The sequence below is a fragment of the Prorops nasuta genome, unplaced genomic scaffold (assembly GCF_024137725.1).
Source record: "Prorops nasuta isolate Cenicafe-Biocafe unplaced genomic scaffold, Cenicafe_Pnas_1.2 PNAS00008, whole genome shotgun sequence".
NCBI lineage: Eukaryota > Metazoa > Arthropoda > Insecta > Hymenoptera > Bethylidae > Prorops > Prorops nasuta.
Window position 1 is genome coordinate 7250416 of NW_027116805.1, and position 15741 is coordinate 7266156.

The 15741-nt window shown below is 32.4% G+C and overlaps 4 protein-coding genes across 6 annotated transcripts; 2 read left to right on the forward strand and 2 right to left on the reverse strand.

Annotated features, from left to right (window-relative positions):
- Positions 1-293: 293 nt before the first annotated feature.
- On the forward strand, positions 294-5131 carry LOC136775986 (zinc finger protein 594-like). Of its 2 annotated transcripts, XM_066731253.1 has the most exons (8): positions 341-391; positions 462-1056; positions 1197-1566; positions 1654-2568; positions 2647-2769; positions 2846-3082; positions 3157-3484; positions 3798-5131. In XM_066731253.1, the coding sequence occupies exons 3-8, from the start codon at positions 1238-1240 to the stop codon at positions 5124-5126; spliced, it is 3261 nt and encodes a 1086-aa protein (XP_066587350.1). In that variant the 5' UTR covers positions 341-391; positions 462-1056; positions 1197-1237; the 3' UTR covers positions 5127-5131. The 2 variants fall into 2 exon arrangements, with proteins under 2 accessions (XP_066587348.1, XP_066587350.1); XM_066731251.1 differs by lacking the exon at positions 462-1056 and having other exon boundaries at positions 294-391.
- A 1561-nt stretch (positions 5132-6692) lies between these two features.
- Positions 6693-9979, reverse strand: LOC136776001 (solute carrier family 35 member G1-like). 2 transcript variants are annotated; one of them, XM_066731283.1, is made up of 5 exons: positions 9846-9979; positions 9473-9788; positions 9199-9414; positions 8661-9120; positions 8279-8416 (listed from the first exon to the last, which is right to left on the reverse strand). In XM_066731283.1, the coding sequence occupies exons 1-5, from the start codon at positions 9854-9856 to the stop codon at positions 8385-8387; spliced, it is 1035 nt and encodes a 344-aa protein (XP_066587380.1). In that variant the 5' UTR covers positions 9857-9979; the 3' UTR covers positions 8279-8384. The 2 variants fall into 2 exon arrangements, with proteins under 2 accessions (XP_066587381.1, XP_066587380.1); XM_066731284.1 differs by having other exon boundaries at positions 6693-9120.
- On the reverse strand, positions 9948-11985 carry LOC136776003 (ester hydrolase C11orf54 homolog). The gene is made up of 6 exons (XM_066731286.1): positions 11322-11985; positions 11156-11254; positions 10913-11091; positions 10597-10855; positions 10367-10533; positions 9948-10303 (listed from the first exon to the last, which is right to left on the reverse strand). Exons 1-6 carry the CDS (start codon positions 11398-11400, stop codon positions 10130-10132), a joined length of 957 nt encoding a protein of 318 aa, XP_066587383.1. The 5' UTR covers positions 11401-11985; the 3' UTR covers positions 9948-10129.
- Positions 11986-12420: 435 nt separating this feature from the next.
- LOC136775988 (zinc finger protein 567-like) lies at positions 12421-15633 on the forward strand. The gene is made up of 3 exons (XM_066731255.1): positions 12421-12459; positions 12709-12841; positions 12948-15633. Exons 2-3 carry the CDS (start codon positions 12719-12721, stop codon positions 15288-15290), a joined length of 2466 nt encoding a protein of 821 aa, XP_066587352.1. The 5' UTR covers positions 12421-12459; positions 12709-12718; the 3' UTR covers positions 15291-15633.
- The last annotated feature ends 108 nt before the right edge of the window (positions 15634-15741 follow it).

The window sequence follows — 15741 nt, forward strand, 5'->3', positions numbered from 1 at the left end:
CGTTGTATAATCAGAGCTTATATAAAAAGCCATGAAAACGAAAATGTTATCATAGGAAATAGCCAATGAGAAGGGCCGTAAAATTGGACTACATATTTGTAGCCATTTAGGTGGATCCTTCCATTAAATCCACTTACATTTCTGCAGGAGATGTTTTTCGATTCGCCATTCAACTCTATAATTAGGTTTCACGGATTACCAATGAAAATTTGTTGATTCGATCTTCCTAACTATTCATTGAGAGCGCCAGAAGTAAGCCGCCATTTTGTCGCAGATTATTTCCAAACGCATCATCCCCACCAAATTGAAAACAACCGAAGGTCGACGCTGTTCCCGATCTCGATAAAATATTTTTGGTTAGGTTGATATCTGTGTCTTTAGATAATTAACAGTAAGTAAATCACTGTGATTTCTCAAATAATGACCCATAAACGATCCAAGCAATTTATTTTAACCCATAGGAAACTTTCTTGCGTGTCTGTGGCTTTTTACAGTTTCCAATTGGATGGAAGAGGCTTCCTTTATAGATAGGCTATGGCTACTTCTCTTTCGTCGTCCATAAAATACCACCAATCTGACGATCGGCCAATTTCTTTTCTGAATTTCCCGCTAGCGTTTTTCCACCTTAGCGAGTAAAACTTTTTATCCAAAAATCCTCGATAGATCAAAACTTTTCAACTGTATAACCTCCAAAAGGCCATAACCTATATATTATAACCTTAAGACGTCAACATTCGGCGTAGCAATACGTTTTTTAAAAATTTTCAAAATTATAATTTTACCTCTTAGTTTATGCTAATGCCATGACATCATGCGGCTGCACTCGTCAAATGTTTAATTGATCCGCGATATTCTCCCTTTATTTACATAATACTAATAACCACAATTCCATCTAAACAAATGGATCTTCAATTGTTGCTCCTAGTTTCCCTGTGTCTTTCCATCTTCTTTTTTTTCCTTATGTTTTTGTTCAATTAGAAGAAACAAGAAACATGGACACTGGTCTTGATTGTTTCTCCCTTTTATAAGAACTTTTATTACCAGTGTGTGACTTTTGTAAGTAGTAAGGTTTATATCCACAAATTGTATATCTTTTACTTTTCATTAACTCTTTAATGTTAATTGTTAGTTTTGTATCTTTCTAAGACAAGTTTCATATTTTTTATTTGCACTGGCTCTTTTTGGTTTAATTATAGTGATGGCAGTAATAAAATAGCTGAAAAAGTATTCTTCAGAAATGGATATTGCTGGAGATCTTTCTTTGCAATGGGTGGAAGAGGTGGGAAATGTCATACATGAGGAAGTAATATGTGGTTTGGAAACGGAATTGGTTGCTCCGGAGGAGGAAGTTATTGGAGCTTGCGAGGAAGTGGCAGTAGAGGAAACAGTGGAATCCGTTCCTGTTTCTGGAGATGCCACAGATGCAGAAATTCTAATGGTTCCTCAAACAAGCGACATGGAATCAATCTATATTGTTCCACAAGATCCAGGCCATGATTATTTAAATATCCAGGTCACAGAGGAAGTAATCACAGATAATTGGGACAGATCAGGACCTGAAGATGGGTAAATAATTATTTTCTTTTTCTGTCAAATTAATATGTATTACTTTTTATTATATTATTAGTTTGTATATGATGCAATTATTTGTAGGGTTGACATACCAGATACCAAAGTGTCTCATGAGAATTTGCTTGAATATGACGACATGGAGATTCCATTACCAATTGACCAGGATTCGTACACAAATACTCGCCCATATCCATGTGATTTCTGTAGTAGAAGGTTCAGAAAAAAAGCAAATTTAATGAATCATATGGTTGCACATCAAACAGATCGGCCTCATGGTTGTAATTTATGTGGGGCTCGTTATGTTAGAAAATGTGATCTCATGAATCACTTAAAAATTCATGCATATGCCCCATCTAGAGATGGTTTAGAGGATGATTTGAATGATGATGATTCCCTTCCACCAGAAGAGGAAGAAACTAATAAGGGTAGACGCAAAAAAGTACAGTCCAGTGCACCAAGGAAACGAAAAAATAATACTGCTCTATCTAAGAGAAATAGTGAGGATATTAAGCATGATCTAGGAAAGTATATTAGTAAATCTTATGATTACGTAGATGAAGATATGCGTCTATTAGAGGAAATGAGCACAAGAAATTCTGGTCGTAGTAGTTATGCTACGAGTTCTAGATGGAATGATCAAATTACAACTGTTACCAGTGAACAACAAGTTCCACGTTGGCCCATCACGGACCCTACCAAGCCATATGTTTGTCAGTTTTGTGGTGTTGGTTTTGCTAGAGAAAAAGCTCTAGCTTCCCATGCTCGTATACATGGTGGGGACAGTCCCTTTGAATGTACAAATTGTGGAGATATGTTCTGGGATATCACAAGCCTTAGGGAACATATCAGAATCAAGCATGGTGCTGCTTTACAGTCAGACAATGATGAATTTGACAATGACACTCCTTATACTGGTGATGAAAGGTTTGGTGAATTTTATTGCAATACCTGCGGTGTCCCTTTCCATCGACTTGATCTTTTAAAACGACATCAAAAGTAAGCTGATTGTTCCAGAAAATTATGTAAGATGCTTGCAACAGAAAATGTTAGAAAATAGTTTAAATTTGATTATAGGATTCACATAAAACAGGAAGTAGATGTTATGGAGGGATCCAATCAGCATCACGTTTGCAATGTTTGTGGTGAATGGTTTGAAGAAGCTTTAGCACTTTTGGCTCATGCAGAGCTTCATGCTAGGTACTTTCTTTAAATTTTCTAGTATTAACATTAAAAAAGAATATTATATGATAACAATTGTTTTACGAAATTTAAGATCACCTAGTCGACGCTGTCTTTTGTGCGGTGAACGATGTAGGGACGACGCGGAAGTAGCCGAACACGTACGCCAAAATCATGCAGAAGATGCTCCCCCAAATACGTGTACATTTTGTGGTAAAACTTGCAAGGACAAACGTAGTTTGATGAAACATTCGTGGGTTCATAATGTCGATAAAACATTTGGCTGTACAAAATGCGGGAAACGTTTTCACAGTAAAGCTAGGTTGCGAAGGTAAACTCATCAGGTTATTGAATTTTTGGCGTAAAAAATTATTTATATCGACTTAAGTAATTAATATTTTGCAGACACATGGTTTCGCATCGAAACAAAATGGTAGCATGTGATGAATGTGGTGAAGAATTTCCGGATGGGAGAGCTCTGGTGAGCCATCGTCACTCGCACAATAAGGATCTTGGTGGTAGATCATTTCCATGCAGGGAATGCGGAAAAACATTCGGTAGCCGAAGCTCCCAGCAGATTCATATACGTATACATACCGGTGAAAGGCCGTACGGATGCAGATTTTGTTGGAAAGCTTTTGCGGACGGTGGTACCTTGAGAAAACACGAACGTATTCACACGGGGGAGAAGCCTTATGGATGTGCAATCTGTCCTCGTGCATTTAATCAAAGAGTGAGAAGATTTTTGCCTCCTTTTCCATTCATAAACACTACTTCAATTCTTGACCGCCAAAACTACAGTTTCTTTCCGTTTATGGCATTACCTGCTATTGTACAGTATACGTTAATAACGGTATCTTATTAAGCAATTTAATTGGTCAATACGTCTAGTAGCCAAATAAGTATAAATTCGTTCTAAAATATCTAAAATTTTCCACTAGTCATTGAAGAATTTATCATTTTTGCTTCAATTAAATAATATTTTGCGTGAAACTCATCATTTTTGACACAGCTTTAATAATTATAAGCAATATATTATATTTTAGGTAGTTTTACGAGAACACGTGAGAGCCCACCACTCTGGTCCTGATCCAAAATGCGTTGGTAGCGTAACTCCTTACCTGTGCAAAGTCTGCGGGGACGCTTACGGTACTTCCGAGGAAATTGTGGCTCATATTGTACAGCATTGTGACGACAATACTGCGTTGAGACGCCAACCTCAGACCGGGCCAAGAAAATACAAACGAAGGCGTAAATTAAAACCTCACGAGACAAATACTGTTCTTAGGATGAGCGAGCAGTACGATATGTTTGACAACAATTCAGATTCAGACGATAACACAAAACGAAAACTTGGTAAGAAGAACAAGCCGCACAGGTCGAACGTAGAGGAGGGTTATCAGAATGTATTGAAGAGCTTCGAAAGCTCCTTGCAAAACATAAACTCGATCGTGAGCAATTCAAAGTTGAATCCTGCAAAGTCGAAACTTTCTAAGAAGAAGTTAAAGCGGGAGGAGAAGAAAAGTGAGAGTCAAAATTCGGGCCAGCCTGGTAGACCGAAAATGATTCATACGCAAAAGACAAGAGTGCCAGTGGAAGTTGGAAGTGATGGTGTTAAGAAAGGTCAGAAGACTAAAACAATGGTGACAAGGACGCCCAAGGTTATGCCGAATGAGCACAAACTTGGTATCTTTCCTGGTGGAGAAAGAAATCGTCCTAGAACGAAAAACGTGAGTTATCATGTGGAAGGCAAGCTACAAATGATGCCTGCAACATTCGGCAAACCAAAGGAAGAAACTCGACCAACTAGCCACCATATGCTGAGGAATATTAAGCTTGAACCAGGGTTGACGAAAATCTCTAGTGAGCACAGGAATAATAATGGCAATATTCTGAATATTAGTAATGAGAAAACTGAACCTTTGCCAAAGAAGAAGCCTCTTGGTAGGCGAGTGAAAAGACAAAAGCAAGTTGTAATCAAACAAGAGCCAATTGATGATCGGCATGACGATATGGAGATTCAAAACGATAATGAGAACAACAATACAGCGAATTTACTAGATCACGTTGTAGATGGAAATAGCATGGAAGTCGCCTTTGAAGCTAACGTCGTAACAGCTGGAGAGGAAAGTATCTTACCTGATTTGGTTCCTTCCGACGTTGATGAGATAAGTAATAGGAACGTCAAGCTTAGCGTTAAAGTCGAATCTACTCCTCAGCATCTTCTATCTGTTCACACACATAGTGTTATTACTCCTGTAGACGATGTTCCTGAGACTATAATACCCGACACTCTAGAGTACACGTGCGAAATGTGCTCTGCGGTATTTTCAAGCCGTGCAGAGCTGCTAATCCACGTGCCGATACATATTTGATCTGGTATGTTAAAGCCTCTAAAAGCAGGTATGAAAATTTGTTCAATTTTAAGCACATTTGCTTAGCAAAGTGGTAATTTTTAATGCAGCATATATGGTTTAGACGTTTAATTGCTCTTAATTCCAATTTAAAATGCCAAAAATGGACCTTCTACCCATATCGACTACTGCAGTTTTCATTTCTTTATTTTACTGTATCTTGCAATGTATTGGTAATGATATTAGTTAACGTAAGGCCAGAATTGTACAAATTATAGAACACTTACGAATATTTTATACGTAAGCTTCACTCGACCAATTATCAAATCCTTCTTTTGAATTAATTGTTTGTGCTATTGCAAAATCAAATCTGCTAGGATCTGAACAAACATCTGGAATCCCTTGTGTAGTATTTGTACTTGCAAGATTTAGCACTTTACGATTCAATGGGCCAGATTAGAATACCCACTAAAATATTATATTATTTAATAATGATCATCTGTTCCAAATGCATATGCTCTTATGTACAATATTAAAGAAATTTTAATGTTAATAGGAATGTGTTCTGTAATTATATCACAGGTATACATATAGATACGTGTGTACACACATTTCATTCTAGATTATAAGTCTGTTGGAGTAAGAAATATAGTAGTATATTTGATTTCAGATTTCTAAACTTTGTAAACCATAGAAATATTTGCTCTTATACGTTTATTAGAAAGCTTCTATTCTTTCTCCTTTATTCCTTTTTTATTATTAAAGTCCATACAAAAAAAGATTTAACGACACTAAGAAAACTTTTTGTCGCTTTTAGAATATTTACTATCCTAAATTATTTAACAAGCCAATCTGATTTTACATGATCACTATTTGTTTAAATGAAATTTTATTGTGGTATTGGCACATCGAAAGATTTTAGCTTATTAAATTCCCAGGACTAAAGAATTGTATACAGGCATTTCTATGAAATTTGCGTATGGAAGATTATATTAGAAAAGAAAGATTTAATAAAACTGAAGGTAAATAAAAATCAAAAAACGAAATACAAAAATAATACTTGCTTTTATTTGTTTCATATATTTATAAATTCTTTGTGTATAGTTCGATCTGTTGTGCAAAATTGATAGTCTCTACATATATATATTGTACATACTCAATTTGCTCTTAAAATTTTGATACTGTAAACATTAACTCGAATTGGGAAAAAAAAAATTGTATCCAAAACGGAACAACGTTTCATTTGGCTATGCATTATACATATACAAATATAAATAAACCCATTAAGAGCAAATTAAATATTATATTTTATTGAGTACTAAATAAATATTATATTGTCTGATATATTAAAGTAGAAGTTAACAAAAAGATTTTCTTCGCTATTGCAAAAGTAGAACAGCGATCATTAAAGTTTATTAATTGATGTTAATATTTACCATAATCACGTATTTACATTCTATACGTTTAAATACTAAGATATAATTAATTAAACCTATGAAATACATTTCCAAGATTAGAAATTGTTTAATGATTAAAAGCAACAATTTTCTTTCTTTATAGTTTATTAATCAATGTTATTCTTTATTATAATTACGTGTTTATATATGGTGAGGTAATATTAAAATTATAACATATTTTTTTTTCAAGATAGAACATTGTTTAATGATTAAGAAAGAAGATGTCTGTTTTTCCAGATACTAGTAGATTAATTTTGTATGAAGCTGTGCTCTCACTTCTCTGATATGTTGATTATTTTTTAATTTTTGTTTACAGTAAAATCAGTAAGTATGGATTCAATATTTTTGCAAATGTTATAACATTTTAATTTCTGATGATCTAGGATGCAATTTTTATGATTCAAAAATGAAATCCTTAAAGCTGCAGTATTAATATACATTCTATGCATTGCAGCTTTATCTTTTAGGGCTAGTTGTTCCACCTATTGGTAAAATTTATCTGCTTGGTAAAAATTACAAACTAGTAAATTCTACTCAATTTCAAGCTTTACCAAACAGATAAATTTATCCAGATGTTTGCCAATAGGTGGAACAACCAGCCCTTAAAAAAACAAATATATTCTTTAATAAATTATGAAAAATCATTAATTCACTTATTAAAAATTAATTTAGAAACAAGTACTTTATAAAACAAATTAATCAAACTTTATATTTTTATAAGGTTTGTCTTTTATTGCATAGTATGAGCTGGTACAATCAGTTAAATTAAGATCAGTTTGAGTTAACTCATTCTAATTTATTGAACTGGTTCAGTTGTCTTACAGTAGAAAATAAACCTACGAAACGCAGTTAGTCCATTTTTTAAATTAATAACTGATGTGAATGTTGTATGTTACAAAACAGTTTCTGAAATTGTACAAAAAGAGGATATTTATTGACACCTAAATGCTATTTTTTCAAGGAATATAGTATCATAAACGAGAAATACTATCAGAATCCTAAAAATATTTCATATTATTTAAATATTAGAAAATGTCAGATACTATAAATATATAAAAATTAGGTGATAAAAGTTATTTTATTTTCAAGGAATATATTTAATAGTTTTTGTTGTAACTTAATGTTTTTTATTGATTAAAGACTTGTTTGTAAATTTGAAGATTAAAGAAAATAACTGTAAGGAGATGAAGAGAGAGAGAAAGAGAGAGAGAAAGTGATATTAAAAGAAATCTAAAAGATCTAACAACAGATTTGTATATCTAATGCACGAGATATTTCACGATATTAATATTTATTACTTTATTTGCAACTTTTAAAATTAAGAGAAATAGTGTAGAAAATACAGTGTTGCATGATATAAAGTTTTAAAAACTTTAATTAAATATGACATCTCAGTTGTAAGCTAAGTTATAAGAGTTTACATATATTCTTAAGAACCTTGGAAATTTCATGAGAAAATTAGTATAAATGTACATAAAGAAGAAACGACGTGGTAATTAATTGTTATTGATAAACGTAATAGATTTTTTTTAAGTACAGCATTACAAAATATATAAAAGTATTGCTATTATATGCGATACTTGCAAAAAGTAATTTGTGTGCAAAGTTAAATACATATGTACATTTGTACATATAAAGTTTGTTGTTAGGGGAAAGTAAGAAAAACTGAGAAAAGCAGAGATGGCACAAATATGTTTCATAGTTCTTTCCATTTCTGTAGCATGTAACGTTTTTGATTGCATTATAGAAAGAGATTTTCAATAAAAATGAGTATACTTATTGTAAAAACGTAATATTTATGTACTGCGGTGACGAGGTTTTATTAAATCGCTATGTAAATGTGTTTACAGCAATCTGTAAAAGAAAAGGAAAAAGATGGTTCTTCTTTGCTAGTGAATGATAAATTACAAGGTTAAGGTAGTCATAATGTATGTGTAAACGATTTAAAACTATGACATATAATTTTTTGAGTCCTCGAATGACTATCACACTATTAGAAGGAAATAAGTGTTTATAACATTTCATGCGTTTAAGTTTAAGGAAAGATGAATAATTTTTAAGCATTGTATCTTTCATTAGGGAATAAAGTCACAGATACCATAAATCTCTCTTTCAAATCCCATAGTTATAACTGAGAATATTATAAGAGCTGCTCCTGTGATGCTGGTTGAAGTTGGTTGTTCACCGAAGAAATAAACTTGAATGACATAGGCTAGAATGATGTCAAGGGATCTGGTGACAGATACTTTTCCAGCGCCTTCAATTTTCAGAGCTTTTGTAACAAGAACTTGACCTGACAAGCCTGTAAAAGCTATTAGTAAAATTTGACCCCAGGTGAACCAATCTCTGGGGATAAGATGTTGGTGAGCATGATCATCAGGTACAATAAAATAAAATATTAAAGCTGTTATAAGAGACCACATTGATAAATTTAAAACCATAACTGAATAATGAATTTCAGCACATTTTCGCATTACAACTATATTTAAAGCAGTAAATATTGTTGCCAATATGGCACATACATATCCCAAAATATCATATGGCTCTGATCTGTTCATCTGAAATTTTTGTTTGAAAATTAAGTAATCATGATCAATTGATAAGACATTTCTTATATTATTTAAGAATTATTTTACCTGAAATATGAAGGGCGGACGTGAAACAAAAACCACACCCGCAAAAAGAGCACAAACCACTACTATTCTTAATAGTCCACATGGCTCTTTGAGCAAAATAAATGAAAGCGCAATAACAATTACTGGAGAACTAAAGATAATAGTAGTAGCATCGCCTATGGGTAATTTTCTAAAACTATAATAAAGCAAAGCTAATGTCATGCCTCCGACTAGACCCTGAAAAACACAATCTAGATTTAGTAATTGTAAAAAACATTTTTTAAAAAAGATTTACCTGTAAATGTAACAGCATCCTTTGACCCTTAGGCCCACAGATATTTTTCGAATTCTTAATAGCCATAATAGACATGGCCAAAATTTGTATAATTGCCCTGATGGACAGCAACACCATTGGGCTCACATTTTTACATGCCTTAACCAAAGCTGAGCTTACTGTGAAAAATGTTCCAGAGATAAATGCCAGTAATACACCAGACCATTTAGTACCATCCTGATAAGTCTCGATATTATTCGCGAATTGCTCATTGTATTGATAGGCAGGATGAATGCTATTGTAGGATGTTGTGGACTCTATATTGAACTTCATGATCCTAACGGTGTAAAGTTTTAAATAAGCGATAAACGTTTGATACTTTATTACATTTTACCTGCTGGACATCTGTTAATGGTACATTTAAAATGCAGAGCAATGGATGTCAAGCAGATTAAAGAAGATTAATGACATTAGGAAGATTGAAAAACCTAATGTCTACAATATATTAAGCCCTTGCATTGCTTCTTTTTTATTTACTGCTTCATCCTGACAAATATAACCACATAATATCGAAAAAAGATTTTACCCATAGAATATATATAAAAATATAATATTTTTAAGTTTGGACCCTGGCTTTATACTTAAAGTTAGGTAACAATTAATTATACATGATATTCGTTAATCCTTTCCAAACTGTAATGGAACAGTTGGCTGATCTACTCTGTAAAGTGTTGAACCAATATTAAAGTAGCCCAGATACTCAATAGTTTCAGGGGTTGTATCAATGTGATAATGTCCTCCCTCACCATGATTGGAAAAACTGTGAAAATGCTGGACACGTAGGTCTATATCCTAGAAATATTTTTTCATGTTACATTTAAAGAAGTAATTTATTTTTGTTTTTCAAATACCTACAGATTCAGAGCTGACAAATGTTCCTGCAGCTACAAGTGGACATGACATATTATAGTAATGCAACCACTCTTCCAGTTCTATTATTGAATTAAGTGGTTTCAATGAAAAATCAGGCATCACATGTTGCTTTATTTTTCCACTATTCATCACAAATGTTCCTCCTAGGCCTAAAAATAATATGTTGCAACTTACTGTCTATCTTATACAAATTTAAATAATGTTAAACTTACCAACAAGGTTTTCTGTGTAATGATTTGCAAGTTCCTTTTGCATACATGCTATAAAATCATTTTGTCCTATACGTTTTCTTGCATATACTTTTAGAACCTTTCCTGGTTTACCTTCGCTAACAAATAAATTTGCAAGCAGAGCTAATCTGGTTTCATTGTTTGGTAGAGTTTGAAGGTGACACTGGTCCTCTTTATTTACTGATGCAATGTGACTTTTATTTTTTACTTCAGAAGAAGATATAAGTATATTCATCATTAACTATAAAATAAGAAAAAAATAAATAATTTACTAAAACCTTGCAGCAAAAATTCATACCTCACAATTAGAGTTTATATAAGGCCATGGACCAGCACCAGCACCAATGACAAATCCATCATTTTTAAAATTTATTTCTTTCAATAAAGATTTAATGTCATATATCTTATTTCTTTGAACTGTTGGTAGTAAGAATGATGGGCCCCCTATTTCCAAAAGTGTTGGATTACCTACCAATCCTGAAAAACATAAACTGTTAATAGGAATGCAATAAAAAACATAAACATTTGAAATATCCTTTACCTGTAGCAGCAAGATTAAAAGGTTGTTTTGTCAAATCAACACAATCTACAATCTCTATTGAAAACTCTTCAAAATTTTTTTTTAGACCTAGTTCTAAGACTGAAAGAATATATTTGAGTAATAACATATTCTCTATACAATTATAATTATAAAATAAAATGATTACCATTTTTAATTTCATCAAATGTTGGAACATATAGAGTTCTCTTTTCTATACATAAGTCTTTTAAATTTAACGCAGTCATTATAAAACTGATTTACACTAGTCTTTTTCAAAAGAAAATAGTAATTTATTTACACCTAAAACAAAATCTAAGAGCAAAAATATAGAAAATTAATGATAACAAATATTATGAAGGTAGTAAATATAAGTACTGCTTTATCTAATCACGCGGTTTATTTTTTCTTTCACAAGTTTACAGATAAGTATTGGAGATAATTGTTACTAATATACATAATAGTATAGTTCGTTCTAGAAACAAAAATCTAGAAAGAAAAATTAATTAAAAAAATAAAAGTTAAGTAATAATTATAAGTTTAAAAAGAAATGATTTTAAAGAATATATGTATATTAACTAGGAATAAAATTTTACTCGTTTGTCCGCAAACAATTCGGATAACCCGCCATCTTTTAGGAGGTGGCGCCCTCTTAAAAATGACTCGTGAAAAACCTCTCTTCTACTCGACTCGATGATTTTATTTATATTCCTGCTTTTTAAAGGTCAGATACGTTTCTAAGGAACTTCCGAGTAGATAAAAAACCAGTTCCAGCCTAGCAGGGATCCCATAGAGGAGTTTTCTCTTCGCAGGAAGATCAGTGAAAATAAGTTTTTTCCGGGTTTTATAAGGTATTGTTCAATGTTTAAGTAAAGTGTAGTCCCACGAATCCCTCTATCAGCTATTTGGAGCCATTCTACGAACGCTACAATGGCCGAATTTTCTATACCAATGAATCTGTACTCTAAAGAAATCCATGAAATTTTCCCTCCAAAAATTTAATGTGATTTTTCAAAACAATTTCCGAAAATTACTTTTCTGTATTAATTTTGAAAGAATGTAGAAAATATTTCCTTATAAATGTGATTTTAAAATTGAAAACTTTTGCTAATAATTTTGTAGCATCTTATTTATTAACACTAAAACAAACAGTAAGCTCTTATTGGTTAATGATTTTCTTTCCGACCAATCATAAGTTTGTTTTACATCTTCATTTCGAATTTACTCTCGCAGAGTTTGCATTTTTATCCCCTATGGTGTTGTAAGCATAAGAAATCAACTACTCAACTATGTAATGTCAGATATAGGTTAGATTGGAATTTATTTCAATCATTCAGTTACAATTAATTAGCAATTCCCTAGTAACAAATTTTTTACTGCTTCAAAGGACATAATAACTTTCTCAGATATTTTTTTTGTTATTTTCTCCAAAACGTTTGAATACATGTTGAAAAGCATGTGTCAGGATATTGTTTATGTTTACATTTTGCTGAATAGATTTGTATTTTGTATTCCTGTAAAGCAGAAAAATGACAAGTATTACAATTTATTTGTAGGAATGTCATCATGGATGAAAACATGAAGAAGCTATGCTTTTTGTGTGGAATTGTGCAAGACCATGAAACGACGATAGATACATATAATGCAGTAGATATTAGACAAAAAATTAAAGACACCTTACCAATAAGCGTAAGTTCTCAAGTATATTAACAAAATATGTATGATATAATGTACTTTATTTTAGTAGTAATTAAATGTGTATATTCATATAATAAATTAAAATTATTATTCACAGGTAGAGGATGATGAGAGCACTAGATATATATGTAAGCTCTGTTATAGAAATGTTACATTCCATCATAAATTTATGCAGGATGTTATAGACCATCGTAAAGAATTAGGAGATACTTCTGATTTAAATATGTGTTTAGAAGATTCCCAAATAGATAACTTGGATAAAAGTGATGAAATTAACAAATCCATTAATGACACAGTTTACAAGTGTCCAAACTGCAATGTAGATCTATTAATTTTATTAGTCAACAATGGTGATGAGGAGTACAGCTTTCAGATTTCATTGACAATGATTAATCCACCTGAGAGAAACCAAGAAAAAAAATCTATAAGGAATAAATCCTTTATATACAATGATAAGAAGATTGAAAATAGTGGCACAAATATAATAGCTCAAGATGCTTGTAGTGATAAAGAAAATTCTGTAACTATACCTCCTAAAGAAGGTCTGAAAAGAAAATTAAAGGATGAATCATTTCCTGAAAAGGAAATAATGAAGGAGCCTAAAATAGAAGTTTTTACATATGACAATGATGATGAGTTTCTAAATTATCAAGATGTAAAAAGATTGATTAAAATTGAAGCTGAAGAGGCAAGAAGAAAATGCAAGAATAGTGACAGCGAATACAAGACAGATGATGAAATTAATTTGGCACATTACGAGAATGCTCATCCAATCAAGGATAATCTAAAAACCGAAGAGGGAGACATATACAGGCCATCTCCAAAAATTATGTGCGATCTTTGCGGGTCAAGATATATATCCCTAAATAAATTTCAATTTCATATGGAAAGACATAAATTAGATGAAATGGACAAATTCGTCTGTCCTCTTTGTGGTAAAGAAGCCAGTAGTGAAAATCTACTTTGGGATCATTACTATTATACTCATAAAAGCTCTCAAAGATTTATGTGCCTAACTTGCAACAAATTATTTCTGAAACGATCCAGGCTAAGAACTCACCAGAAATGGCAAAAACATGAAGGTATGAAAGAGATAGATATAGATAATGGTGAGAGTGAGGTAACATTGGATGAAAGGATGCGAAAAGCAATAGCAGCTAAGATACATGGAGCAGTTTCATTAAATTGTAATCTATGTGGAAAATTATTAACGGACGTAGATCCAGAAGGTATAAACGATCTGGTCACTTGCTCCGCTTGTGATGACTCTACCCTTTCCTTAATGATAGATGGGAATGAGACGAAAGTTATTTCTCCGCGTCAGTATCACTGTTCACAATGTCCAAAACATTTTGTGCGTAAGGAGAGACTTGAGTTCCATGAAATGCGCCATAACGAAAATATGAAAGAATTTATATGTAGTACCTGTGGCAAAGATTTCAGGGCTGAAAATTCTTTGTATGAACATTATATGTTTGTCCATAAGGGAGCAAGGCCTCATATTTGCGAGCTATGTGGAAAATCCTTTCAGTTAAAAGCAAGATTGAAGGAGCATCATAGAACTCATACAGGGGAAAGGCCGTTCCAGTGTGACATATGTGGACAAAGATGTATGACAACAAATGCTCTTAGACTTCATAGAAAAATTCACTTCTCTCACAATAGGTATTCTTGCAATCTCTGCCACAAAACATTTAGCAAGAAGCAGAATATGAATGAACATTTGGAAAAACATTGGAAACTTGACAAAAATATAACGCTCCCACATTTGTTTTCTTGTCCTATTTGCGCGCAAGACTTTCCAACTTATAGAATGTTGAAATACCATGTGGCAGAGATGCATCAGATAAGTGATCAGGACCCACTTTTGCTAAAACAAAAGCCGATGTATGAGTGTTCTACTTGCCACCAGAAGTTCAAGCATCAGATGTCCTTGAAAGCTCACAGAGAGAGGGTGCATGAAGGAAAGGTAAACCCAATTTATAACTGTGATGCTTGTAGTGCTACATTTAAGATCAAACAGCTGCTCATTAATCATATTAAGAGTAAGCATGATGGGCAGAAGAGATATAAGTGTGCTCAATGTGAAAAAGGGTTTAATGACACCAAATCACTGTACAATCATGTTCTGCTTCATACTGGTAAAAAGCCTTATGTTTGTGACTACTGTGGCTTGACCTTCAGGAGGAAAGATTCAAGGGATCAGCATCACAGGAAACATACTGGAGAACAGCCTTACCCTTGTCAAGACTGTGGTGAGACCTTCAGCACCTATAATAGTCGGGCCAAACACAGGAAACAAGAACATGAAGAAGGGAAATCAGTTTGTTCTGAATGTGGAGAGAAATGCATTGGAGAGAAAGAAGTCAGAATGCATCTTAATAAACACCTTGGAGAAAAATTGGAAATACTCAAGCATGAACAACTTCCTGCAGAATAGAATTGACATAATTGTTGCTAATAAAACATTTTCATTACTCTTAATTCTATATCTAGACAGCAGGTTTTTAAAAATTGATATTAATTTCAGTTTTAAAGTTTATCTTGACAAATCTTTGCTAGACTGGATATTCTCTTCAAAAAGTATTGCTTATTTCGCAAATAATATAGGATATAATTAAGAATTTATTTCCTGTAAATTATAGTTTTTGATCAATTAATATGCTATAGTAAATTAATTATAAAATGTCAGAAATTTTTTCTGATTTTTTAACTACAATTAAACTTGTCCAATATATAGTTATGGTTTCTAAGTACTAATTGTATTAGTTAATTTAAAAATATTTATATAATAATGTAATGATTTGAGGATAAGCTGCAAAAGTTACATGTATTTTTCCTGTATAAATTTTTTATGAAAAAATTGTAATGTGAGATTAAAGCTGAGAATA

Coding starts and splice junctions, on each gene's coding strand:
- LOC136776003 (XM_066731286.1), bottom strand. CDS start 11,400: ATGACTGCGTTAAATTTAAAAGACTTATGTATAGAAAAGAGAACTCTA. Junction 10,534..10,596: donor TTACACAGAAAACCTTGTTG/GTAAGTTTAACA, acceptor TATTATTTTTAG/GCCTAGGAGGAACATTTGTG. Junction 10,304..10,366: donor CATTTGTCAGCTCTGAATCT/GTAGGTATTTGA, acceptor AAATATTTCTAG/GATATAGACCTACGTGTCCA.
- LOC136775986 (XM_066731251.1), top strand. CDS start 1,238: ATGGATATTGCTGGAGATCTTTCTTTGCAATGGGTGGAAGAGGTGGGA. Junction 1,567..1,653: donor AGATCAGGACCTGAAGATGG/GTAAATAATTAT, acceptor AATTATTTGTAG/GGTTGACATACCAGATACCA. Junction 3,485..3,797: donor CTCGTGCATTTAATCAAAGA/GTGAGAAGATTT, acceptor ATTATATTTTAG/GTAGTTTTACGAGAACACGT.
- LOC136776001 (XM_066731283.1), bottom strand. Junction 9,121..9,198: donor GTCCGCCCTTCATATTTCAG/GTAAAATAATTC, acceptor CAAAAATTTCAG/ATGAACAGATCAGAGCCATA. Junction 8,417..8,660: donor ATTTGAAAGAGAGATTTATG/GTATCTGTGACT, acceptor TTTCTTTTACAG/ATTGCTGTAAACACATTTAC.
- LOC136775988 (XM_066731255.1), top strand. CDS start 12,719: ATGGATGAAAACATGAAGAAGCTATGCTTTTTGTGTGGAATTGTGCAA. Junction 12,842..12,947: donor AAGACACCTTACCAATAAGC/GTAAGTTCTCAA, acceptor TATTATTCACAG/GTAGAGGATGATGAGAGCAC.